This window comes from Asterias amurensis, chromosome 11, assembly GCF_032118995.1.
Source record: "Asterias amurensis chromosome 11, ASM3211899v1".
In the NCBI taxonomy this organism is placed as follows: Eukaryota; Metazoa; Echinodermata; class Asteroidea; order Forcipulatida; family Asteriidae; genus Asterias; species Asterias amurensis.
The window spans coordinates 11753877-11781520 of record NC_092658.1 but is presented as its reverse complement, the minus strand read 5'-3'; the positions used below and the strand labels follow the sequence as shown (position 1 = coordinate 11781520).

The following is a 27644-nucleotide window of genomic DNA, read 5'->3' as shown; positions in this document are numbered from 1 at the left end:
TGTGCTACTGATATTGGTTGATATTTTTTGAGAATTTGTAACTCAACAATTGAAATAACATATAAACATGTAGCTTGGAAAAATTGTAATGCGTGTTACCGTAACGCGTGTTACAGACTATTTTGCAATTTACTAAAAAAGTTACACTTGGATTATTGTAATTGTTTTGGTATGATAAACCTTAGCATAGTACTTGATGACAAGAGAAACACATTTGTAGTAGACTGGTTAGTTTTAGGACAAAGTTGAAATGAAGTTCAGTATTTTTTTGGTCTTTCCATTCAGCAGAACGCTTGTTACCGATTTTTGCAGAGCTCTCTCAGCTAAACCAGTTGATCTTTCACTTTTGTGTGAACATGGGGATCTAGCCTAGATATTCAGGTTTTAAAATACAAAAGATCAACAGGAGTCTTGCAGCCAGAGAATGGAGAATGATGGAGGATCCTCAAAAGCGTAATGCGTGTTACCGCGGAATTGCCCATGTACATATGTACATGTATGAGTGATTGGCAGTAATCACAGTAATACAGTTCTGTTTTTACCATTTAATTTGATCTTAATAACTAGACACAGGACTGGGAGAGCAGCAAGTGCAATTAGCCAAGCACAAATATAATGCAAATTGCTTTTTAAAATAGGTTATATTTACTTTTTGGTTGCGGGTATGGTACTTTCAATTCAATAAAACTCAATAGAGTGCTTGTTTTGTTAAAGTATACTTGATTGCAAACAAAAACAATTAGGAAAAGCACTATTTACTGATGGACCACCTTTCCTGGAGTGTTATTCTTAATTATTACTGAGTAGGCATATCAGTGAATGTGATGTTGTTTCAGTTTTGTGGTTCTAGACCTGAGTACAATCTGATAGTAGCCACACACAAGATTGCTTGCATAGACAGAGCAGCTACATGTATAAATCAGTATCACACAGGATTAACACAAAGTAGATATGGATGGCGTTATTATAAACTTCTTCAAAGTGTTAACTGTCGTGATGCCATGTGTTGGGAGTATTGGATTTGTTGGAAATGTTCTTGTATGTGTGACGATAATCTACACAACGAAACTGCATAATGTGACCAATTTGATGATACTCAACCTCGCTGTTGCAGATGCATTGGTCTCGGTATTTAATGCTCCGTATGCGTCTATTTCTTTGCAAAACGTTTATCATTCAAACATCAGCCAGTGTACAGCAGACAAGCTTTTGCAATCCAACAACACCAGGATATTTTATTTATTTCTCAACTGCTTCAATGCCCACTCTGTTCTCTGTCTCACATTGGCCAATTATGAACGATTTATCGGAATCAGTCGACCTTTGCAGTATACAAGCTACTTCACTAGAAGAAAGATCACGCTGTTGTTACTTGCCATTTGGATAGTTCCAATGGTGATACATATGCCTCGATCTGTCATCATAATAGATCAGTATAAAAGATCAAATTGCAGGATTGAAAAGCTACCAGAATCTGAAGTGCTGGTGGTCTTTTGCATTGCAGCAACTCTGTTGTATATTGTACCTATTGCAGCTACAATTTGGATGTACATCAGAATCCTCATCAACCTGAAACAAGGAGCCAGAAACCTAGAAGAGCAAGGAATCCAGGGCCCAGCTCAAGAACTGCACCAAGCTCACAAGAAAGTCACCAGCACTCTTGCTTTCATCACGGCAGCTTTCTTTATTTTAGTCTTGCCCGGTGCAATCTGGTTCACTGTTGTTTTGATATTTCAGCCAGTGCAAGAAGTTGAGTTTTCCAATGTGGATGAAGAGGCCATTTGGGTTGTTTCAACACTTCTCTGTATGATGAATTCTGCCATCAATCCAGTCTTGTATGGATTCAAGTATGAACAGCTGAGGAAAGCATTTCTATCCATGGTGTGTAGATGTAACCAACTAAGACAGCCAAACCAAGTTGGTCCACTGTGAGAAAGAGTTAATCAACGCAGATCCAACTACAAGAGAAAATTCAACAATCAAGTGAATCAAACTTAAACAGTTCTCTCGTTGCAACTTTACTCAATCCATCAAACTCCAACACCATTATAGTAACCCACTATTGGCTTCAGTACTCAGTGAATCAAACTGCAACAGTTCTCTTGTGGAAACAGTACTCAATCCATCAAACTCCAACACCACTATAGTGACCTGCTATTGGCTTCAGTCAGTACTCAGTGAATCAAACTGCAACAGTTCTCTCATGGAAACAGTACTCAATCCAACAAACTCCAACACCATTATAGTGACCTGCTTTTGGCTTCAGTACTCAGTGAATCAAACTGCAACAGTTCTCTTTTGGAAATTGACTCAATCCATCAAACTCCAACACCATTATAGTGACCTGCTATTGGCTTCAGTACTCAGTGAATCAAACTGCAACAGTTCTCTCATTGAAACAGTACTCAATCCATCAAACTCCAACACCATTATAGTAACCAACTATTGGCTTCAGTACTCAGTGAATCAAACTGCAACAGTTCTCTTTCGGAAACAGTACTCAATCCATCAAACCCCAACACCATTATAGTAACCCACTATTGGCTTCAGTACTCAGTGAATCAAACTGCAACAGTTCTCTTTTGGAAATTGACTCAATCCATCAAACTCCAACACCATTATAGTAACCCACTATTGGCTTCAGTACTCGGTGAATCAAACTGCAACAGTTCTCTAGTGGAAACAGTACTCAATCCATCAAACTCCAACACCATTATAGCAACCCACTAGTGGCTTCAGTACTCAGTGAATCAAACTGCAACAGTTCTCGTTTGGAAACAGTACTCAATCCATCAAACTCCAACACCATTACAGTGACCTGCTATTGGCTTCAGTCAGTACTCAGTGAATCAAACTGCAACAGTTCTCTTTTGGAAACAGTACTCAATCCATGGAAACAGTACTCAATCCATCAAACTCCAACACCATTATAGTGACCTGCTATTGGCTTCGGTACTCAGCGAGTCAAACTGAAACAGTTCTCTTTCGGAAACAGTACTCAATCCATCAAACCCCAACACCATTATAGTAACCAACTATTGGCTTCAGTACTCAGTGAATCAAACTGCAACAGTTCTCTCATGGAAACAGTACTCAATCCATCAAACTCCAACACCATTATAGTGACCTGCTATTGGCTTCAGTACTCAGCAAGTCAAACTGCAACAGTTCTCTTTCGGAAACAGTACTCAATCCATCATTCCCAACACCATTATAGTAACCAACTATTGGCTTCAGTACTCAGTTGTGGAAACAGTTTTCAATCCATCAAACTCTTACAAATAGTAACCCCTCTGATTATTATTCAATTATAAAACAAGACAGTTTTTGCTACAACTCCAACACCATTATAGTAAAACCTACTAGTGGCCTCAGAACTCAGCGAATTAAACTAAAACAGTTCTTTTGTGGAATAACGTCTCAATCCATCAAACTCCCACAAATAGAAACCACCTATGTTGACTATTTTGTTTACATCGTAGAACAACACCTTGACTTCTAAAAAAATTCTCATATTTCTGACTGAAACTTCCCAAGGATTTAAAAAAAAAATATTTAATGGTTGTAAGCCATTATTTTCTTTATTGGGTCATTCCATGTCGAATCAACCAAGATTTTCCCTTGACCTGTCATCTTTTCCAATTTGAAGGTACTGGACAATAATGGCAATTACTCAAAATTATTGTAAGCATAAAAACTGACTTGGTAACGAGCAATGGAGAGCTGTTAATGGTATAAAACACTGTGAGAAACTGCTCCCTCTGAAGTAACAAAGTTTTTGAGAAAGACTCACTAAAAAATATTAAATTGAATTCGAGACAATTACATGTAGCTGAGATCTCAAATTCAAGCATCTGAAAGCACACAACTTGTGCAACAAGGTTTTTTTTCTTCTTCCATTATTCTCTCGCAACTTCAACAACCAATTGAGTTCAAATTTTCACAGGTTTGTTATTTTATGCATATAATGTTGAAAGACATTAGCATAAAAACTTACTCTGTAACGAGCAATGGAGAGCTGTTGATAGCATAAAACATTGTGAGAAACGGCTCCCTCTGAAGTAACGTAGTTTTCAAGAAAGAAGTAATTTTCCCATAATTTTTTTTTAATTTGATTTCGAGACATCAGAATTAGATTTTAAGGTCTCAAAATCAATCATCTGAAATCACACAACTTCGTGTGACAGGGGTGGTTTTTTCTAAATTTTGACGACCAATTGAGTTCAAATTTTCACAGGTTTGTTATTTTGTGCATAATGTTGAGATTCACCAAGTGAGAAGACTGGTCTTTGACAGTTACCAATAGTGACCAGTGCCTTTAACACATGGAATGACCCTTTTCCTATCCAGGGATTGGATGTCAATTATAATTTACCTTTAAAAACAAAAATGAAGCTCAAGTTTCATAGTGTGGTCAGGACGCAACACCAGGACATACAAACAAGCAATGCTTACTACTCAGAAATAAATGAAAAACTCAGAAATAAATGCACAACTGGGAAAAAAAACGAACAACTCCAAAATAATTGAAAAAACTCAAAAATAAATGAACAACTAAGAAAGAAACGAACACCTCATACTGTCCAAACTAATGACTTATACTGTAAGCAATTGATCAGCTATTATTGCATAGCGCACATATCTGTCATTCAGTGACGCTTAAGGTGCTTTTACCAACAGTATTTTCCAAACAGTATTTCTACCCCTATCCCCATCTTATCGTCCTTTTCGTTAATAATGTCATTGAATAACAGGATGTATTTGGTGTTCAGAAGTGATAAGTCCCTAGTGTACAATAAGTGGCTCTTGTTAACGGCTACCACTTATTTTTTATGGTGATTAATTTTGATGAAGTGATCAGCACAAACGATTTTGAAGGCATCAAATGCTACCTCTCACTTATCAATTGATCGTAAGTCGTTAGTTTTTGACAGTATGAGATGTTTGTTTCTTTCTGAGTTGTTCATTTATTTTGGAGTTTTTCAATTATTTATGAGTTGTTCGTTTATTTCTGAGTTGTTCATTTATTTCTGAGTTGTTTATATATTTCTGACAGTGAGTTGTTTGTTTATTTCTTTGTTGCTTGTTTATTTCTGAGTTGTTCATTGTTTTCTGTCCAAAAGTTTTAGCAGGCTTAAAAACCTACAACCTGGTGTAAAAATTATGGTTAAAGATCTGAGTGAATTATATTGTGTACAAGAATGGTACAAATAAAAATGATTGCTTTCAATCTTTCTTATTTTACAGATTATGGCAGTGCCTTTTTACCATATTTCATTTGAATTAAAACTGTCAACATTAAGTAGGAATAGAAACTATGCATGGTAGGAGTACAATCAAGTGAGGTCTTCGGAGACACCATGTAATTTTATAGTGGATAGTAATAATACTGGTCTCTTATATAGCGCACATATCTGTCACTCTGTGACGCTCAATGCGCTTTAACCTACGGTATTTTCCTGCCTGTGTTTGCCTACAGGTAGGCTTAGCTCAGTAGTGTACATATCTAGGAACTGTAACAGGTTAACCTGGGCTTAGGACAATGATACTTGGAGGCAAATGCTGAAACTGGATCATGCTACTGTCAGCATCAATTTATTTGCATTTGAAAAAGGATTCAGAAAAAAAGCATTTGCAAACCCTCATCAATCACTGTTGCTTTATTTCCATTGCCACAATTAAAACAAGCCTGATCAATGAATGAACACAGCACTCCCGAGGAAACATAAACCGTTACAATGATGCAGTTTCCCTTTAACAGTATCATTCTTGGACATGTTTTGCTTTTAGGAGTGCCATGAGCACATCCGCACTCTAGCTCAGGAGGCAGGAGCTGTCGTAAAGCAACAAGGTGGCGACAATGACCTCGTAGAGAGAATACGCAAAGTGGGGTATTTTGCACCAATCCACGCTCGCCTTGATGACCTCCTTGATCCTGCTACATTCATTGGACGAGCTCCAGAACAGGTAATTTGGTGTTGTGTTTGTCAGGTAGTCGGTCGTAGATCTTGAGAGCAGAGGCTTGCATTCAGCCTTTGAGAAAGTTTCTGCTGGGGTCAAAATGTGAGGCATTTAACTTTTGTTTTAGCAGTTTGCAACAAAAGTTCTATTTTCAAATTAATGTTCTTTACATTGTTGTGTCTCGTGTGATTTTTCTCCAAAACTTATTTGAGATTATGTTGTCATGGCAGTGTAAAATGTCTTGACCACAACTTAATGTTTGCCAGTACTCAGTGTTCAGCGTAAATACAAGTAGACTGTCGCATAAGCAACTACCTATATATGCACTTTATATAGCAATCATGGAACTGTCGCACGAGAGTAGTTAGTACACAGGCATGAACATAATATTACCGTACATGTGTACACATGAGAAGATGACGGCACGCCTAAATGTCAATCCTTGTTTTCCTGAGATCAGTGATTTGAAACCAGAGAAGTATGAGGAGTAGTAAAATAGATTTAAGATAGTTTGACTCAGGAACTAGTTTGTCAACTTCCAGTACCTCGAGGAGCTAATACTGTCTGTCCAGCTTTAAGAAACCATGTTATTGTGTCGTAATGAGTAGGGTTTGAAGCTTTTCATGAAGGGAGTACAGGCGGTTGAGGTTTGCTTGACTCTTTTGACTATCAGTGGTTTCTCCTAAAGACAATCAGAGCAAACTGATTGAAATATTGAACCACCACTACTAAAAATCTATTCATGCACTTATGGTGTCAGCACAAACCCTATTTGATTGTAATGAGTGAATATTTGTAGTGCAATTTTTCTTCTTAATTGTTGTTATCCCCCAGTCTGGTATTAGCAGTGCCTGTCACGCTAAACTGCACAACAAAGTTTAAACAGTCATTTGGCAATGACTAGATGCACCATAACCAATTGTTCCAATTTTGTTTCTAGTTTAAAATTATTTTATTAGAAAATCAAATATAGGGAATAACACATAATAGTAGACAACCCTCTTTACATTCCTTCAAATATCTTTCAATTCTGCTGAGTATCGAGCAATTCTCGAGTGTGTGGAGTTAACCATTTTTTCGACCAAGTGTTTTCTGCCGCATGCAATCTTACTAGCCCGTGCTTACCCAAATACGCCACTGCAATAAATTCTTAGCTGCATGAAACCTATGGCAAATTTCGAGCCGATAAAAGAACGGATGAAAGAATGCGCAATCCAGAGTACAATTCTCCTGCCCTTCACTGACCGTCTATTTCCGATGCAAACTTCCTAAACGTCAAGGTGAGCAAAAAATTAATAATAATAATAATTATGCAGTTCATATATAAATAGCGCTTTATCACACTCGAGGGTGCTATAAAGCACTTAGTGTTTCTTTAAAAAGGTATGCAGAGCTATGTCAGAATAATAAAACCTGTTTATTCACATAGCACAGTGTAAGGGTTTATAGGTGCTGTTGCGCAATCTGCAGCCAACCATGCCAGAAAAAAACTGGGGCAAACCCTTTTCCTTGACGATAATTGTACTGGGTTCTTTCACATCCATTACACAACACACATGACTTAAGGCTTTACCTTTCTTGCTAGCCTGTTTCGCTCCACTGCAGGAGGAAAGCCTCTTCACCAATTCCGTACTCACTCTATCCTGCATTGTCTGTTGCCAAGCAATGCTCCCATTCATGTACTTAATAGTTCATCTCTCCATCTTCTGTTTTGTCACCCTCGTTTTTTGTCCAGTTTGTTGGAGTCCAGTTGGTTCTTTTGCATGCCCTAACTGTTGTCATACCTCCATCTCCTTGTCTTTGATTGAATGATCTAATAATATCCTGCACTCTTGATTTCTTTCTTAGGTCCTCATTGGGACTTTACCTTATGTGCTATTAAATAGATACATTTAAATAGATGTGAAGTTTGCAGAACCGCTACTAAAACATAAGATTCGAACTGCATCTAGCTACTGGGCAAACTCGATTATCTAGTTGGTATGCACTGCTCTAGAATTGCATAGGTCGTGGGTTCGAATCCCACCCGAGTAACTTGCCTGTGATATTTTTTCACAGGACACGTTAAAGTACTGAGTATACAGTGCTAACACACATCTGTGTATGGGTAAACACAAGATTATATATTTTGTTATCATAGTGGTTGTTTTGATAAATTTTAATATATATAAAAAAGTTTGTAGTACCCACTGCTGAAACATAGGATTCGAACTGCATCTAGCTACGTACTGGGCAAGGTTGTGGGTTCGAATCCAAACCGAATAATATGTCTGTGAATTTATTCACAGAACTCGGGGGAAGTACTGAGTATACAGTGCTAACACACACATCAGTGTATATCATGGGTAAAACCAAAATTTTTATTAGATATATTTTGTTAATATTGTGGTTGTTTGCTGTCTCTTTGTGATAGGTGACACGTTTTCTGAATGAGGAAGTGAAGCCAGCTATCCAACCATTTGAAGGAAGCATGGAGGCTACCTCCAAACTTGCCCTTTAAAGACTCCAATCTGCAAAGCGTGTATGGTGTGTTATTTAAAGACAATCTCCAAGGTTAAATTTAGTTTTGTGTTCCACCCATTTTCCAATTGATAGAGTCCTTATTAAATTAGAGGGAAAAAAACAAGTATCTAACCTCACAATAAAATGGTGTAAAATGACATTTATTTAAAACTTTTCGGGGAAAATTTTGAATCATGGCATCATCAAACATCAAACACAAAATTGGTCAGTACATTTCAAAGAGGAATTTTGGACAAAGTTGCAAGTCTCTAACCTCATGTTAAAATTATGAAAATACCCCTTCAAGTGCAATTTAGTCACAATCAAAGAACGTTCGTTGACATAATTATTTCCAATAAGTGGTCTGTACCTTTTTTGTACAGACCATAGTTCATCCCTAAATTTTGATGAAATTCAATCATAACTGCATTAACATTGATTTTTTGACTGGAGCAGAAATTCCTATTTGGAATGTACAGACCCATTTGTTGTTATGTTCAATGATGTAATTTTTCAAATTTTGCTCTGAAACAGTATCAAGTTAATTGTAATTTTCATCATTCTACCGTGAGGTTTAATTTAGAGCAAGTTCGATCAGGGTACAATCGTCGACTAGTTAGTTCGTGACGTACGAAGCACATGCGCGCTGAAATAAAAGTGCGAACGACTCTAGTCGTTTTCTAGATGTGTTCATGGTTCACGGTCATCTTTTTCACATAATTATGTGAAAAAGATATGAAAAAGATGATCGTGAACCATGAACACATAAAAAGTCCATACTCACTTCTTTTCAGCTATTTTAAGAATAACTGGTCCTCTCTGCCTGCAGCACACTGTGATATGACAAATTGCTATTAGTAATCAACGATGCGACCAACCTCGACCAGCCTCGAGTGGATGGTCGCGAATAGTCGACTAGACTGGTCCAACTATCGTTGATTAACGCGGGTTCGATCAGAGTTAGTCGAACTATGGTTTACTATGGTTGTTGATCGAACTTGCTCCTAGCGAGTTGTAATTTTTTCTCAAATATCTTATGGACTCCAATTATTAGAAAATATTTACTTTGTGTGGTGTTTCTTTCTCCCTTTAAATTGAAAAAAAAAGTTTATCTCTTTACTGAAATGTATATTTGTTTGCTATTGGTTTTGTAAAGATATTAATTCCTACAGTGTCCCAGGCCAATTTAAACTGCTTAAATTTTTGGAACGAGTTATGCCAGAGCCGATTAAAATTAAAATTTCTAATTTCATTAAAACCCAAAAAGTTACCTAAAAAAAAAAAAAATATTTAGAAAGTTCAAGTTGTGATCAAAATAAAATAGACAACTTTGAGCTTTGTGTGTTCCTTGACAACAGTCATTTGCTGAAGCTCATTTGGTACGTAGCGCTGTACATACCAGTATTCAATGTAGAAACTTTAAGTACTTGGGTACTTCCAGAAATGGAGCCTGAAAAGCTGACAGTGATTGACAATTTACAAGGAAAGGTTTTTCAAATTTTATCTTCATTATTCAAATGAAGGAAAAAGTAATTGAATGACTTATAATCGGCTGTTTAAATTTACATGGCAGTGCGATAAAGGATCTAGACTTTTAATCACACGTCCAGTCCCGGCCACGACCCTGCCAGTTTTAAACGGCTGTCAAAAGCCTACAATGCCGTATGACCTACATTAGCCTTAATCACACGGCCACGACCCTGTTGGTTTTAAACAAACGTCTGCTTAAAACTTTTCAAAAGACGAGTCCCGGCCAGTTTTAAACAATACCTACATGGCTGTGCGCTAAGGGACCTAGTCTTTTTTTTTTTCAGGCAAACAGTACATCAATTACCAAGTTCCGGATATGACTGTAAACGGCCTTTAAGTTAAGACCTTGCCATCTGTACTATTTCATTCCTTTAATGAAAACCATATTGGGTGCTTATAATGTTATTGAATAGTCAGACAGTAGAAGGGTTTAATATTTAGTTTGGTTTATTTTCAACTTAACACTCAACTGTTACCACTCCTGATAGTTTTTTATGTCAAAAAGGATAAATGGTTGTAATTTCTCACCAATTAATAATTTACTGTAACATATTCCGCAAGTTACACGACCTGACACATAAATTTGTCATTAAACTTATTAGCACAGCCAATGTATAACTAGACTTGTCACGCTTCAAAATGATGTACAATGCTCTGGCACGGTGCCAAAGTCACAAGGTATTGCGTTTTCACTAATTGACTTGAACATGTACAGGTACATGTGTGTATGTCATATTTCATCTCAATTGCATTTTGACAAAGTGAGCTATCTCAGTATTCGTTTTGTTTGTTTGTACTCAGCCCCTTTGGGCACTTCAATTTTTTTTTTTAATTTTTTCATTAAGTGTTGTACAAACATGTATGTGTTTAGGTATCAATTACTCATTCAACTAAATGCAAGAATAAAAACCTTGACAGTTCTGTGTGACTGAAGAAGTCAGCATAATGTTTGTCTGAAAAATACAAATCAAAAAGTAGTACACAGTCTCTGAAGAAGAAAAAAAAAAGTTATGAAAAATGCAACCGAGAATTTCTCCAATTTAAAAATGTTTGGCTGTGGAGCATCTAGACTACTTTGTGGGGAAGACAAACAAATGTATCATATAAAAATAAAAACTTAAATGTAATTATAAAATCGTAGATCCTTGTCATTTAATTGGTCGGACAGGCATGAAATGTCATGCTTTATTTTGCTGTGTATTTACTGCCACAAGTGCATGACACTCCAAAATTAAATTTTAGGAGTCCTATATTGAGAAATATAGGCTCCTTTCCAAAATAATCAATGTTTTGAATTTTTTAATGGATGAGTTTCCGTTTTTGCTTTGTTTTTATTGTGAACAAAATATGAATGACAAGGATCTATGTGTGTGCTATATAAAACAAACATTAACTGCAATTTTGAATAATTAATCATTGGGTGAAATTTTGCCTTCCCAATTCACAAGGTGCTGCGACATTGCACTCCAATGTATCCAATATTTGTATAACATAATGATTAGGCCTATAAACGATCATTCAATGGAACTGCTGTAAACAAAACCTTCCATTTCAATTTATTGCATAAAATGTAATGAATAAAGAAACATTTTTACATGAATTAGTGGTGTACTGTTACAACTTTATTCGCAGTCTGTACTGTCCTGAAACATGACTTCATTAGAGACTGTTGTGAAATTAAATAAATAACTCATAGCCTAGGTTTTTGTCTCCGCAACATCAATTTGGGAAATAGTTCAATTCACTTGCGTTTTTCCCCAATCACAGCACTTTTGGCCGTGGGGCATAGGGATAATTCTGTACGCATTACTGCACATGGATGTTTGCACATTACTTTGCATTTAACTGAAAACTTAACGCAGTTCACAGTTCCCTTAAAGGCAGGGTAATACTTTTGGTAATTGTCAAAGAGCAGTACCCTCACTTGGTGTATCCCAACTACATGTATGTGCATCTTTGTTTCTTTTCATACGAGTCCATACATCCTGAGCAGAGGTTCATGTGAGGGGTCGCGACCTCTGAACTTTTTGAAGACCTGCTGTGGGTGGGTGCCACCACCGAGGGCCAATACTGTATCTCGAAATCTGTAAAAAAAAATTATAGGAAGCGTATAACATTACAGAAAAGCTAGCGGCTAGAATAAAACATCCTTTTCATCTGACAACTCACACCTGTTATCCCCATGTAATTCCCTTTCATAACTTGACTTTGTTGGATCATCCACAAAAATGAGAAAAATAGACCAACTTGAGCTGATGGTACATGTATCAATTATCTTTATAGATTAGTTCCCTGTATACATTGTAATGATTATAAACTGTTTTTCATACAAAAACAGGGGGCCCAGACTATTTTTCCAGGCAGCCTCAATGTGGTCCATGTTTGTTTTGATAGGGCCTATCGTTTTACAAAGTGACAATTCTGTGAAAAGTCATCATATTTTGCAATCGTTTGTTTGGATTTTTTGACAAGTATTAGTTTACTCGATGCTGTTAACATTTTCACATAGTTTCAGGACCTACCATGTTCATGTATTACATAATAGCTCATAATAACACTTGCTAGCAAAACTGATCAGTCATATTTTGTTTGTATTTGCAAGGTGCCAAATAAAAAGTTGCCAAAAAAGGCATATTTTGACTTGAGCATTTTACAAATGGACATGGCAGTTAATCTATCATAAAAAGACTATGGTTAGCTATGAATTACCTTTTGCCAACTTGCGCAACACTTTCCCTGTCGTCTAAACCAACTTCTTCAAATGCACCAAAAGCGTCAGCGGCCATCACCTGAGAGCAATGGGGTTACATACCAACAATTAAAAACAAGCTGGGTTTATAATAATAATGAGACTTAAGTTCATAATGTTTCAGTAGACATCTTTTTAAAGAAACTCTCATCGGAATGCTAGAAAAGGAAAATGTTCATAATTCACTTATTTTACTGTAAATATACATGACAGTTGTGTCCTTGAGCAAGACATTCAAACATTTGCTTTGTCTTTCAGATTGAGGTCTAAAGCCACAGGTCCAGTTTGTTGTGTAATGCAGGTAAATGAACTTAATACACTTATCGTAAAAGAGAAGGGGGTTTGCCTCATTGTGTCTGGCATAGTTGGCTGCCGATTACGTAACTTGACCTTGCAACACTTACAAGGTGCTACATACATGTAATTTTTTTTGTAGATAGGTCCCATTAAACATAGCTCTGCATGTATCGTCCAAACAATGAGTGCTTTGAGATATGCCCATCGGGTGTTGATGTAGGGCTGTAAGAACTGCAACACTTTCTGTGTTTCACTTTCTCAAACTGAGCTTTGCATACCTGTAGTAAAAGTAATGGGTGATTTGAGACGCCTGTTGAGTGTAGAAGGACTATACAAGAATTGCGTATTATTACCTTGTACCACAAAGGTAATTTGTAAGGTAATGTGATGGGATGTACATGTAACCAATACAGTGCATTATAAATTAGGCTGATTCCATTAGGCCCTGCCACTACATACAATAGTTTAAAAATTGGGCCAAATTAATCGGCCTGAAACAATGCTGGTATTGGAAGCAACAATGATAGTGTCCAGGAAATCTGCAGAATTAGGAGTTTAGTCTGGTGCCTTACCTCTGCCCATTTGTACGAGTAGTATCCAGCTGCATAGGCTGATGCAAAGATATGCTGGAATGAACAAGGGAACCTGTCCTCCTGTTCAAAAGAAGTAAAAAGGTACATTACACAAGGATGTATAATTCATTTAAATTCAGTTTGTGGTAGCAACGTTATCTACTTTGCTGTGTAGATTCGCTCTTTGAGAACTCGTCTTGCTATTTCTTTTACTGCAATGGAAGTAATTCTTTTACTGCCATTTCTTCACTTTTCACCTGTTTGACCCTGGTTCGAATCCCACTAGTCTCCCACTGGGTGCCCACTGGGTGCCAACTGTCTCTCAGTGAGTGTTTGCTAAACTTCATAAGCAGTGAACCTTCAGCAAAGAAGTTCTGAAATATGGTGGAGGTTTTTGTATTTCAATATGGCGCTTTTGTTTTTCAATATGGCGCTGACTTAGCTGCTGCCATGATGATGCTCTGATTTCCTCCCTGTTTTTATGTGTGTTGGTGTTTCTCAGATTGGCATAATATTTTAACTCCGCCACATAAAGACTTCCTGCCTCAGCATGTGACTTTTCTTGAGTGATTGGTTTAATCTCACCTTTTTACTTAATGAAACCACTTGTGCCGAGCTCATTTGTTTTCCTTAATTTTTCTTGAGTTTTCTTAAACCGCTGTAATCTTAATGAAATAGCGGTTTGCAAATGCCTTTTGTATTGTATTGTACTGTATTGTATTGTATTGACTTTTACCTGCAGTGGTTTTATGATTGTGTACTCATCGGCCGCCCTTTTCATCACATCCAACCAATGGTCAGAACTGGATAAAAAAGATAAACAAAACAAATATCAAATTTTAAGTCTGTCATTATTTAGCGGTGTTGCAGGTCTCAGGACAGCTCTTGGCTGTTAAATATTCAAGCAAAGATCTATTTGTCTGTATTTAACCTTGTGTGTAGATCGATATCCATTGCAGAGAAGTATAGCTGCCTCAACATGGCGGACCCTGCCATGTACTTACGAGCTGTACAGTAAAAAAAAGATAAAACAAAACGGTGATGATATTGGATGTCAAGTCAGTGAAGGAAGATTGGTGTGTTCTGGCTGAAGTGATGCGTTACTATAGTGTTGCCGCTCTATTATTCCCTAAGTAAAACATGTCAAAAGCAAGAGTGTCTCTATTCCAGATGGCTAAACAGCTGTTTGAAGTAAACAATTACCTTTAACTAGCTGGTTAAACAGAGTTCCTGGTAGTGGCTGCCCGGTCTCATAATGCCCACTGACCGTCTTGACAGTACCCACATCATACATCCAATTCTCCATAAACTGAGACGGCAACTCCACTGCATCCCACTCCACGTTGTTAATTCCTGCCGCTCCGGCGTAAGGGACTGTAGTAAGCATGTGCTGTAGTCCATGACCGAACTATTCAAACAAGAGAAGTGTTTTTGAAGGTGTAAATTTGGTCTAAACAAGGTTTGGAGGGCATAGGTTTGGTCCCATATGTTTTGTATCGCATGTAAAAGAACCCAGTGCACTTATCGAAAAGAGAAGGAGTGCGCCCGGTGTTCCTGGTCTGATCGGCAGCAAATTGCGCCACACCATCTTGTAAAGCATTACATGGTGCTATCAGAATTAGGTCTCATAATTCAAACTTTGTCCCACATCTGGCAGGAAATACTGTATATTACAGCACCAGGAGCTTCACTGGGTGACAGATATGTGCGCTATATAAGAAGCCACAATTATTATTATTAATATAATATAGTAGCCCACAAGCAGCTTGAAATGAGTGATGATACAATTTGGCCCTATTTCCAGTTAACCAACAGTCAGACCCCCATCAGGGTTTTCCTCCCACATCTGAACATTTCTTCTAGTTTCCTATCCATCCTGTTATTGTCGCTACTTGTGCTGTTGGATGTGTAAAAATAAAATAACAAATTGTACCTCGTGGAATAATGTTTCCACCTCGCGGAATGTCATCAGTGATGGTTTGTCCTTTAGGGGCGGGGTTTGGTTACAGATGAGATAAGCAACTGGTTTATGATTCAGAAGCTCACTTTTTCCTACAAAAGAAAAAAAAACAGACAAAAGCAGAAGTTAGTAAACAAAACTATTTACATAACTAAACAAAACTGTCTATTAACCCTACAAGTACCCCGCTACAGTGAACTTCAGCACGAGCCAAATCTTAATAGTAATACTAGGTTCTTTTATAGCCTTAATTTATCACAGCCCTAAAGGGGTGTACCAAAGCGCACAGTATTTTTTCCTGCAAGGTATGTGGAGCAAGGTTTTAAAAGAGACCTATTCCTTTATTGCACCATTTAACCATTTACAATATGCTGTGGTGCAATTAATGCTGCTGATCAAACCCAGGAACACCTGGGAGAGCCCCTTCTCTTTTCAAAAAGTGCACTGGGTTCTTGTACATGTGTTACACAACACAAGGGACCAACGGCTTAAGGGACCAACGGCTTTACGTTAATAGAAATCTTACTCTAATGCAACTTTCTTATTGCATCTCTTTGCGTATGTGTAGTTTCCAACACAGAATGGATCAACCACATAAACAACTATTTCCATTATATTTGGATTCTGTAAAGTCACACTTCCAGGGGTTAAGATCGAGCTACAAGTAGTCACTCTAGAAATTTACAAAAACGGCAGGCGAGATTGTACACCAATGGGAATGAGGTTGTCTAAGACCTAAGATTTCACCTAAACATGTACTCATCCAAGCTCCACCTCTCTTCTCTGCTGGTCTTGTGTAAGGATCCAAAAAGAATGAAGCGATGTGCTCGTCTGGGTAGGAGGAAAAAGATGACTAGTCATGCACTTATCGCCTTTGGACTTATCATACTTTTTGGGGACTTTTACTAGTTTACCAGATTAGGGGTTTGATTTGGGAACATTCTTTAGATGTCGGAGGAATGTGGATTGGACCGACCTGTGCTTGTCTGGATGGAAGGAAAAGATGACAAGTAATGCACTGATTGCCTTTTGATTTATTGTCCTTTTCTTGTCCTGGCCTTGTTTAGCAAGTTTGGTTCTTGTTTCTTGGTGACCTTGTTGGGAAAAACTTTGAATGTTAAAGTAACTTTGATTGGACTTATGTGTGTATTATATTAGTTGTTATACATGCCTTTGTGCTGGATGGATATGCAGACTGGATCCTCATGCCTTTCCATAGTTATAGCACTACATAAATAGGGCACCAGTGTACCTTTTGCACAACAACATCTCGTAAATTTGACACTTGTGGCGGCTGGTAAAGCATATATGGTAAACTTTGACTACATTTTTTTTTTTTTTTCATTTCTTGTTAGTTTCGTAACAGTTTGATGATTGTTTTATATAGAAACGACCTAAAAAAGATTGTCTATGATTCTACATCGCTTAGTTATGTAATTATGTATCCTATTTAAGGACTTATATAGCTAAATGGCAGGAATTGGGGTAGCTATGGTTAGCGTAGAATTTACATTTATCTTATTACCATTCTCATTTAGTATGTTGAAAAATCGGACATCCTCATGCCATGTCTCCACAGTATTGTCAGCAGGCTGAAAAGGAAACAGAAATATTGAACGAATTTTATAAAACAACCAAATAAAATCGAAAAGAATTGTCCCAGATATATGATGATTGATTGATGATTTGATAACAGAAAACATTTTTAAGCACTTGGTATTAGGTCTTTGTTGTTGAATGAGGCAAGAAAATTGATGTTTTGCAAAAACTTGGCAACACAGAAAGACAAGCTTGTGCGAAGGTTTAGGGGTGAGATTTATTGCCGACAGAAAGTCTGAAACTAAGAAAGCTAAGAACTATTTTGAAATCATGAGATTTCCAGCTTTCAGTAACTTCTGGGGTTAAATATTTGAAGAGGGGTTAAATATTTAAACATTTGAAGAAATAGAGTCTTTGGATGACGCTTGCAAGGTTGTACTGTGACCCTGTCAATTTAGGTGTGATTGGTTGTCTGGCTTCTGATCCAAAAAATATATTGACAAAATAGGGAGACCGCCAATATAGGGCTAGATACATGTAGCTCAGTTGATTGAGCCCCGTCACGTTATTGGAGTACATTGATTAAAATCCTGCTCTAGTAACTTTGTCTTTGTGTAACCCTAAATCATAACTCATCAGTTTCCCTTGTGGTTTATTATTTTATATCTGAAGGAAACAATTGCTATTTTTGTTTAACCAGGCAAACAAAGTTAAATTTCAGATTAAAGTGTGAAGTTTATTTTGTGGGTAGTTAAATTGTGTGATGCTCACCTTGATTCGAACATTGAATAGGAAAGACGTCAGATTGAACATTCCTTCAAGGACTCGAGGAAGTGGAAAATAAGGTCTTAGATCCTCATCATTGAATCTAGAGAAGTTAGAGAAAAAAGTGGATAGCAGTATGAAAAACAGTTAAACACTTAATGTGTTTTTTTAACGGTGGTGGAGATTCATGAAAACAGTGAATTTGTGCAGCTTCAATACATATAGTGTAGGCATGATATTCTTTCAATTTTTGTGCGACTTTCAAATGTAAACCCTTTGAAAGAATCAGAAAAACTTTTATTAAATAACCTGAAAACTCTATAAACCCTGCACTATTAAACAAGTACATGAAGGTTATCCCTTGTAATAAAAACAATTGTCCTACTTTTTTCCTAGGACCAAATATTATGCCTGATTATGTGCCAAGGCTATTTTCGGTGGTAAGGTGTTTGCACCAACGAGGGCGTTTAACATACTTACTTGAAGAGATGTTCTCTTTGTCGTTCACTCCAGAAGCCTACATCCCAGAGTTGTAGACTTCCATTGAAGCCCTGAGAAGAGGCAAAATCTTGTAGTTGCTTCAGATCCCTGCCAAAATAAATGAAGATATATTTTTGTCCCAAAGTTATAAACAGTTTTTATATATTGTAAGAGACCCCCTTTCTCTTTAAAATAAGTGCACTGGGTTCTTTTACATGCAATGATGGGTACATGTCTTGCTTAAAGGTTGACAAGTTTGGTAATTTTCAAAGACCAGTATTCTCACTTGGTGTATCCCATATTTGGTGTATGTAGACAAGAACAAATCTGTGAAAATTTAGACTCAATTTGTCATTGAAGTTGCAAGAAAATAATGAAAGAAAAAACACCCTTGTTGCACAAACTTTTGTGCTTTCAGATGGCTTATAAAAGGCTTCAGGCCTGAAGTCTTTTTGTTATTTTAGTGAGAAATTACCTCCGTCTAAAAAAATACATTACTTCAGAGGGAGCTGCTTCTCACAATGTTTCATACTATCAACAGCTCTCCATTGCTCGTTTATGCTAACAATTACTTTGAGTAAAAATTACCAATAGTGTCATGACAGGGACTCGAACCCACACTCTGCTGATCACAAACACCAGAGCTTCAGTCTAGTGTTCTTATTCACTCAGTAATGAGTAGATAACAGTAACTTACAGTAACAAGATAATCGTTTGACCCAAATCAGTTTTTGTGAACTGTATTGCAATGTCTATGGAACAACCGTACTGTACTCATGAACATTTCTTTTGTTTTTGCAAATTTTGAAAACATTTATTTCATCAGAAGATTGTACTGTGTAATAATCTCTAAAAAAGAGGGGATGTTACATTCTCATATAAATATAAATAGCGCCCTCTTTTGTCAACTAACTTACTTCACCAACATGGCTGTCTAGCAGAATTATAAGCTAAGTTTCACAGCGCATAAAAGTCAAGTCTGTCTCAACCTCCACCTTATTTATAAGGCACTAGTGAAGACTCCACACACACACACACACCGTAGTCTTTTGTTCAGCAGGTTCCCCTACAGACTAGGGAAACCTTGATTCCAGTCCCAAGACTTACCTTTGTGCTGCCTCTTTGCTCTTGTCCCTTAGTCCGTGGATGAGTGACCAGACGTTGTCCACATTCTTGGCCATCTTAGAAGAGAGTGACAATGCAGCATAGTTGGGATAACCTAGAATCTCAGCCTTCTCTTGCCTGGAAAAATAAAGATAGTTTTGTCTTGGTTTTTTTATTTTTTGTGTGCATCAGTAGGATGGTCGAACTAACAAAATATTTGCAGAAGTGTTTTTTTCTTTTGTGTGATCAAGCATACACGAAATGGGAAACCTGTGAGTATTTTGGCTTTATCCCTTCTGAAAACTTTAAATAAGATATGGATCACAAAAGGAAGGTGCAGAAACACGACAGGTGAAATCAGATTAAGAAGTTATTAAAAACACTTGGCAAACAGGAATGTGATTTGTAGAATTGGAAGACTGCAAAAGAATCTTTACATCTTTACATCAACGGTGGAGTAAACCAGGTAAAATCTATTGAAACTTACACGAATGTGTCAAGAAATAGTACAAGAACACAGTCAGGTCTGGAGTTTTGTCTTTGGGAGGGCAAGCCATTATCATTTTGCAAAGGGCACTTCAAATGGAAAAATTTGAAGGCACAGGAAGGACAAGTCCAGGTCACTTCTCTGACCTCTAGGTCATGGCCTTTAAGGTTACTGTGAAATTCCAGTCATGCACAGTGTACATTCTCAAAAATTGAACTTGAAGGTTATTTTCAATAAATTTCCAATAAGTTATTCTGATTGCCTTTTCTTAAAGTACCTTAGAGTCCTGATCTCCTGGATGATTGGGCCATTATCTTGGTCTCCTTGTGAGGCTCTAGTGATGTAAGTCTTATACAGAGTCTCTCTCAGCTCGCGTTGGGTGCTATGCTTCATAAAGGGCTCATAGCATGGAAGGTCCAAGGTCAACTTCCATGGTCCATTGTCCACATCGGGACTGGAAAGTCAATGAGATTAAAATCGTTTAGTGCACATAGGATTGGTCCCTCCAGTGGTTAGGTGTCCGGGGGTAAAATTGTACTCAAAACACGGTCTTTAACAAAAAGAAAATAACTTTACTTACTTGTCGGGGTTGGCACTCGAGGCCATCAGCTGGAGGACTGACTTTGGTAGACCCTCTACATCCCTCTGGTCTGTCAGCTCAAGACTGAAGGCCTTTGTAGCATCCAAAACATTATTGCTGCAAAACAATATAATAATAATAGTAATAATACAGCTTTTATAAAGCGCACTAAATCTGTCAAACATTCAAAGGCGCTGGTCAAAGAACAAGAAGAAAATTTCACTCTATATCTGCAAAGGCTAATCTGAAGAGATGGGTTTTGAGAGAATGTTGGAATCGAGAGATGTCATGTGTGTCCTTGAGATGTTGAGGCAGAGAGTTCCAGAGGCGTGGTGAAATGTTACTGAATGCCCTGTCCCCATAGCTGGATAAACGGTTCAGAGGAACATAGAGCATGCTGCCTGGTGACCTCAGACCCGGCCTGACACTACGGGGCTGAATCATGTTCTGTATATAGGTAGGGGATAGTCCATGGAGAGCCTTGAATGTCAGAAGGATGATCTTGTATTGGATTCTGGAATGAATATGCTAGGTAAAACACCTGGGAAAAAAATTGTCAGGCAACTTGGAGGCAACCTCACGTAATGTATGCAAAAGGAACACTTCAGCAGCGCAAGAGGCATTCTTCTAGCTATAACTCACTATCCCAAAAAGGTCATAACAAACCTGAAATGTGAATGAAGTTTCTTACATATTGGAGATTGCCTGTAGCTGGTTGCCTCCTGTGGTACGGCCTTTAAGAATGCTTTGATTTGACTTTCCATTTGAGTTATGGTCTTTTGTGTCACAGGGGTTAGGTTCACTTTTAATATTGTCATGTTGACCGATTCCAATGTTTTGGTCGTCTTTCCTCAATCTGTCCGTCTGTTTTTGTTTTGATGTGACAATCAATGAAAGCTCAGTGCTCCCTATCCCCACTGATTTCTGCCCAAAAATTTACATACAAAGTGCTCAGGAATTCCTTTATCAATATTTGGTTTACAATTGTGTGACATTCTCCTATGAAGACAATGAGAGAACCGATCGAAACGTTTTCGCCACTACTCAAACGCTGTTTATGCACTAGTGTCACCTCAAACCTTACTTTATTGTATAGGTAATGAGTGAATAATTATTTGTAGTACAACTTTTTTTTCTGAAGAGATATTATACTACATGGTTTTACTGCAATGTATGTACAATGTATGTGTATTTCTTTGTAAGATTTGTTTACATTTGTTACCGAATGTATACAATATTTTATAAAAAAATAAGAAATGCTCAAACCTGAACTGAGTAGCAATAGATGCTAATCTCAATCTAATCTCATTGAAGCGTTCCTTGGTGGTGCCAGTCAGTTCTACACCTCCAAGCTTAGCTTGCCGTAATGCAGAATCAACTAATCTCTCTTGTACACCATCCAGCCTAGCACCAGACACTTTGAGCTTCTACATGTTTCAAAGAAAAGTCAAAATTATTCCAAGGGAAAACTTTTTCTTAGTTCTTGTTGGTGTCCTCAATCAGTAAGAAAGTTTGTAAGGGCAGAAAAGTGTGTCTCTAAAATGTTGAAATTTGTGAGTTTGATTAATCACCTTTAAAAGGGTCTATTGATATGTTTTTAACTACTTCCCAATGGTATCAAAAAGTCTTTCAGAACTACCAAATAATCTTGATGCTGAAAGCTTCATTGTTATAATGAAACCTAGACTTTACAAAGTAAAGAGAACAAAAGTAAAAAAAAAAATGCACTTGGATTTTTGTTCTCTTTCGAGAAATTATGGAATGTTGTCACCCTTGATAGGCTGAACCTTGGCCATTAGCCGCTGCTTATTATTGGCCATGGTATTATCAAATCTTGGACTTGCCTCCCATTCCGAACACAATGAAAAACATGAAAATGGTGGCAGCCAATCAATCTCTTGCAATCCTTGTTTGTTCAACAAAAGTCTGGGGAGTGCATGCACTTGCTATTATACAATGGAATATTTGGGGGGCGTAATTGTGGCGTCAACTTATACGAATGACCCAAGAAAAAAAGGGACAAGACAAAAAAGTTTTGAGACATAATTAAATATAAAATCCATCGTTGATTTGGATTAGTGGTTCTTCTCAGATCCACCATTTACTCATCTAGTTACATGGGTGTCACTACAAATTTCTTATGTTTGTTGAATTGAATAAGTAGGATTTGAAACTTTGCATGGTGGAAATATGATAAGAAAAGGTTTGCAGTATTACAGCATGTAATGACTATCTCTAATGAGTTGGGGTGGTTCAGAAAAGAACCGTTGGTTGCAACTCCTGAATTGAATTGAATAATTTTGAATCATAAACACCTTAACGGCAGTATAGAGCGGTTTGCTCTGCGACAGCCTACTGGTTGTCTTGATGACCACTGGCTGAACCTCCTGGAATGCCTCCCTGAGCTTCTGGCTATTCTTAACACTGTTAAGATGAACGACAACTCCCCAACCATAGTCCAGTGGAGCTTCAAGTCTCTCTAGTGGGTCTGATACTTCTGACCAAGATACGCCATCTCCAAGTTCTACGGAAAACAAAAGTATCTATACAGTACATGTTTAAGGGATTTGAGGCATTGCATGGTGAGGTATCAACTTATATTTGGTTTGCATTAACACAATGTGTGTATCTACCTGCTGGGTAGATTATGGTCTTTTGAAACGGCTCCTGAATTCTGAAAAATCGACTCTCAGTAGTTACTAGTAGAATAACAGCAAGACGAGTTCTCAAAAGAGTATCGTCTACCAAGCAATTATATTCACACATGGTGTTACCACAAACCAAGCTGATGTGCATTCGTGTTTGCTTTGCCATTTTTTTTTTTTATGCAAGTCCGCCCCAAACAAGGCTTAAAGCCAATCTTGGTATGGGGCTACACGTAGAAACAATATTTAATGTAAAAAGAACTCCGGGAGCTGAATGTAGGAATTGATAATCCTCTCAAAATAGTCAAGATGGTTTTGATGAAGCAAAGTGATTTACCGTCAAATTTTGTTTCTAAAACCTCCAGTCCTGCCTCGAAATCTTTTGCAAGTTTGTTGATCCCTGGTTGGACGTGATCTACATCAATTGACTGGAACTGGGGAAGTCCCTCGTCGTGTCGCAGTAGGGGATTCCCCTTCTTGGTCTCTGCAGCTGTAGAGCAGCGGACAGAGGCATACCTGGAGATGAAGAGATCAAAGACACTTGATGAGGCAGGGCATGATGATTGAGGGATTGAGGAGGATGCAGAGTCTTGGAGGAGTATTAAGATGATGAGAAGATGGAGACTAGAATTAAACCTGTGAAGAGAAGAGATTAATAAATCTCAAATTATAAGATCTGTCTACATCTTGGTGGGATACATCTTTCTTAATCGTAAATGGGCTTTGGTAATAGCAACAACAACATCAGTGAGTTTTGAGACAATCCAAAACAACTCGTCTCTAGACATCAAGTTTCAAATAATCGGACATGGGGCTTGAATGGAACACACCCTTCATTAGGTATGTATTTTTGGGTCAGCAAGGAGCTTTAGCTACAAAGATGAGGGAGTCATTCAATGCAAGATTTGTGACAGAGTAACAATTTTAAACATGTTCACAATATATTCGCAAAGCTTTACCCCGTCACCATTTGCTTTCAGTTTCAACCTTACCATTGCACTGTAACCTGAACAAGTTGCCTTGGGTTATGATATAGCTCTTGAATAGTCGGGCGGTTAATTATTGTGATTAATTAAATAGATCAGGTCAAGCCTGAGTATGCTTCAATTTTGAAAGGAAAGGGAAAAGTTTCTGTATGGCGCCACCACTTTTTCATTGGATATGAAATAATTTAGTATCTAATTCTAATTTACCTGAGATATCCTTTTTTGTAAAAATGAGTGAAAAAGTGGTAGCGCTATACGGAAAGTTATCCATTGAGGAAATTGTACATTTCTACTGGCCAGCATTTCAAAATTCAAGGGCAATAACATTAAACATTAAACAAGGCCCTTGACTTGAAGTTGAACATGTTGAATTTTAATTTTATGATTGAATGAAATATCCCGGGAAATGGAGACCATCGTCTTCGTAGTTCTTTGTTTTAGTGAAGTGTATTACTCAAGCCTGTGTTTACTGTGTTTGTGAATTTTACTTTTGTGGGTCTGTTTGAGTTCTTTCTATCTAAACCGTCACAGTCGTGTCCGTACACACATGACACACAAAACAGGTTATGGGTGGGATGGCCCGACGAAAGATGCAGAAATCAACACTGGTTTTAACTATTTTTAGGAGTCTCATAAACCATGTGTGCATGCACACGTGTGACTTTATACATAATGGTTGCCATAACATCATGATAAACAACATCAACATACCATCTTAGCGAAGACTTTCGCCCAACTAATCGAAGAACTCCACGCATTATTGCCAATCACATGTGCGTTCATCAGATGATGTTGTTTATGGAAGAGCGCCCTCAAGTGTCGTAGATCAGAAACAATAATGGTTTAGCCTGAACATTGTAAGCTGCAACTTGATAAAAAATTGTCCTGAACTATAAACTGTATTGAAAAAAAGTAGCGGGCAATACGTACAAAAAAAACCTACATGGAACGGGAACAAAGCACTTAAGGGCTAGGGTTTACTTAGTGCTCTACATAATTAGAGCAAATAATTATTGGAAATAGAGGGTAACATCCCCAGGCCCCCCCCCCCCCCCCGATGAAAAGTGCTATGTCCCAACATTCATTCGGGAAATATTCCTCCGCCTGCTAGATTTTACTGTTGAAAACAGGGTTTTTTCCGCCATTTAATGTGGAAGTCAGCAATCATAGTTTAATTATTTGACAGAAATGTATTTTTTGGGGTGGAAAAATAGCTTTGAAAAAACATAAAAATAAAAAAAATAGGAACTTGATGCTCTCGGCGTAGTTGTTCGTACGGGTGGCCTCGCTTGAGGTGTGCGGCCGGTGTTTCCAAAAGATGGCGCTAATCTTAAACACACGTGTGTGGCAAATTGTCGAGCCCGGTCGACGGGAAAACACTATAACAATCACAACTTTTAATCCACATGGACAAGTCAGCACATACTACAAGTATCACAGAACATTCTTGTAAGTTTTCGTTTGTTTTTTAATCGTTATTTTTTGATATAAATTGTGTTTTTCTTGAGCCTAGTTTTTTTTCTTCCTAAGTGAAAAGACACATTTTGTTTCACCCCTTGATTCGCATTGCATTCTGGGTTGCTCGAGAGCGGTGGCCATTTTTCTTGTTTACAAGCTGTCACACAGAAGCACGACATTCTTTAACTTTATGCACGACGAACACTTGTTTTGTTTGTTTTCCACGCTTATTGTTGAGTAGTATAAACGTGAGTGTTTAGTGACTGTACATTTTAGCTGAACCTTTCATGTGGTATGGGAAAATAGCAAATTGTAAAAAAAAGTAGAAAAGGAGGAAAAAGCGCAACTCGCCACTCGGCTCACAAGTCAACCTCTTGTAAGTTCTAGTGAAGTGATTTTCATTCAGTCAGTTTGTATCTTTGTTAGTTTGGGTTGGATTCGGATTGGATGACCAACACTTTTTATTATTTGGCAGTTCACATAAAAATACAAAATTACAATTGATACGAAAAGGATAAAACTCAAACTTAGCCCACCTTGTTGAGCCGTAAAAAATGGCTCTCTAATTCTCTAACATCAGTCGCATCACGACTGTAGTGTGAGTGTGATGAGACCGATGTTTTGGCCTAAGCCTTTCTCTAAACCCAATGAAAAGTGTTCAATCTATATAATTAATAACTGGGTATAGTTGTTGGATAACTTTCCGTATCGTATGGCGCCACCACTTTTTCACTAATTTTTTCAAAAAGGGATATCTCATTGAGGTAAATTAGATACTATATTATTTCATATCGAATGAAAAAGTGGTGGCACCATATGGAAACTTTTCCTAGTTGTTAATTTACTTATTATTTTTCTCTGCCAAACTTTCATGACTTTGTTTCATTTTACTTTTATTAACTGATGTAAAATGTAACAAAAGTAAACAACATAATAATATTTATTTATTTTTTTAAATATATATTTTTTTATTTTGGGGAGGGGGGATTGGGTGGATAGCCATGAAAAAAATGCGTTGAAATTTACCTTAGGCTTTTTAGTTTTGAATTCACGAACTGCATAGATACTATAGTGCACAGTACATAACAGTACCGTGGGGTCGAAGCATGGTTTTTCAAGGTTTCAACCTCGCACAACGAGGCCTAAAAAAGGCAGCTTGTGTGTTTCTTTTTCCTTGGCACAGATTCCAGCACAAATTACCTATGCTGGAATCAGGCGTTGAATATTCAGGGCAGATATTGTCCAATCATAGACTCTCGTTATGACATAGTGTGTGTGTTTATCAATGAGAAAAAATGGTGTCCTCCTCTCGCGAAGTGCACCCTCACAATGTGTGAAGCTAGATAGTTTAAATTCTGCATGCTGCAGGACTAAGCTAGAAAAAAAAGGTTTTCACCCAGAACAGCAGAAAGCACTTCTAGGACATGACGTGTATGTAAACCTGCCCACAGGTTTTTGGAACTCTGCAATTTTTCAAGCTAGTGCCAGGGGAGGAGACAAAACAAGTGGTGGGTCTACCAAAATGTACAATTCAAGAAAATGCTCTTGAATGTCAAATTGTTTTTGACCCTCACAAATACTGAAATGATGGAAAACATGATCTGCAAGGGAAAGACCGGGCAAAAAAAACACTTACTTCTAATGACTAACTGAAAGATACTTGTTGTGTAAGCCTGTTGTAGAAGTTGGTAAACTGTATTTTTTCTGACAAGTTTTAACACAAACTTTCAAAAACTTTGTACAAATTTGAGGTTCACATGGAGGTCTGATATGCCCTAGAAGTGACAGATCTATGGTTGTATTTTTCCACTTTGTTGTATTATCACAACACAAGTGTCATTTAAGGCTTTCTTTGACAAACAAATTCTGTGATCAATAAAAAATTCTGACATTTAAATTGAAGGCTTTATGTTATTTAAAGTATTCTTGGCATGCGATTGATATAACAAAAAACTATATATACATTGTTTTGAATCATTCTTCTTTAAAAAAAGTCTTGGTTAGTACGTGAATTCACCAGCTAAATAAC

The 27644-nt window shown here is 37.4% G+C and overlaps 2 protein-coding genes across 4 annotated transcripts in view; one reads left to right on the top strand and one right to left on the bottom strand.

The window, feature by feature from the left end:
* The window catches only part of LOC139944681 (adenylosuccinate lyase-like), a 28416-nt gene extending 19903 nt beyond the window's left edge, over window positions 1–8513 (top strand). The window contains exons 10-11 of the mRNA XM_071941756.1: window positions 5791–5967; window positions 8375–8513. Coding sequence (XP_071797857.1) covers window positions 5791–5967; window positions 8375–8461 — 264 coding nt within the window. The 3' untranslated portion in view covers window positions 8462–8513. The remainder of the gene's footprint in view (window positions 1–5790; window positions 5968–8374) is intronic.
* A 3430-nt stretch (window positions 8514–11943) lies between these two features.
* On the bottom strand, window positions 11944–24949 carry LOC139944680 (uncharacterized). Of its 3 annotated transcripts, none has more exons than XM_071941754.1 (18): window positions 24869–24949; window positions 23509–23687; window positions 22842–23050; window positions 21793–21953; window positions 20527–20643; window positions 20224–20400; window positions 19463–19597; window positions 18356–18463; window positions 17882–17978; window positions 17097–17163; window positions 16319–16402; window positions 15545–15663; window positions 14815–15019; window positions 14543–14618; window positions 14348–14414; window positions 13612–13692; window positions 12703–12782; window positions 11944–12077 (listed from the first exon to the last, which is right to left on the bottom strand). In XM_071941754.1, exons 1-18 carry the CDS (start codon window positions 24913–24915, stop codon window positions 11960–11962), a joined length of 2127 nt encoding a protein of 708 aa, XP_071797855.1. In that variant the 5' UTR covers window positions 24916–24949; the 3' UTR covers window positions 11944–11959. The 3 variants fall into 3 exon arrangements, with proteins under 3 accessions (XP_071797855.1, XP_071797854.1, XP_071797856.1); XM_071941753.1 differs by having other exon boundaries at window positions 23509–23807; window positions 24869–24944; XM_071941755.1 differs by lacking the exons at window positions 11944–12077; window positions 12703–12782; window positions 14543–14618 and having other exon boundaries at window positions 13610–13692; window positions 23509–23807; window positions 24869–24944.
* Between the last annotated feature and the right edge of the window lie 2695 nt (window positions 24950–27644).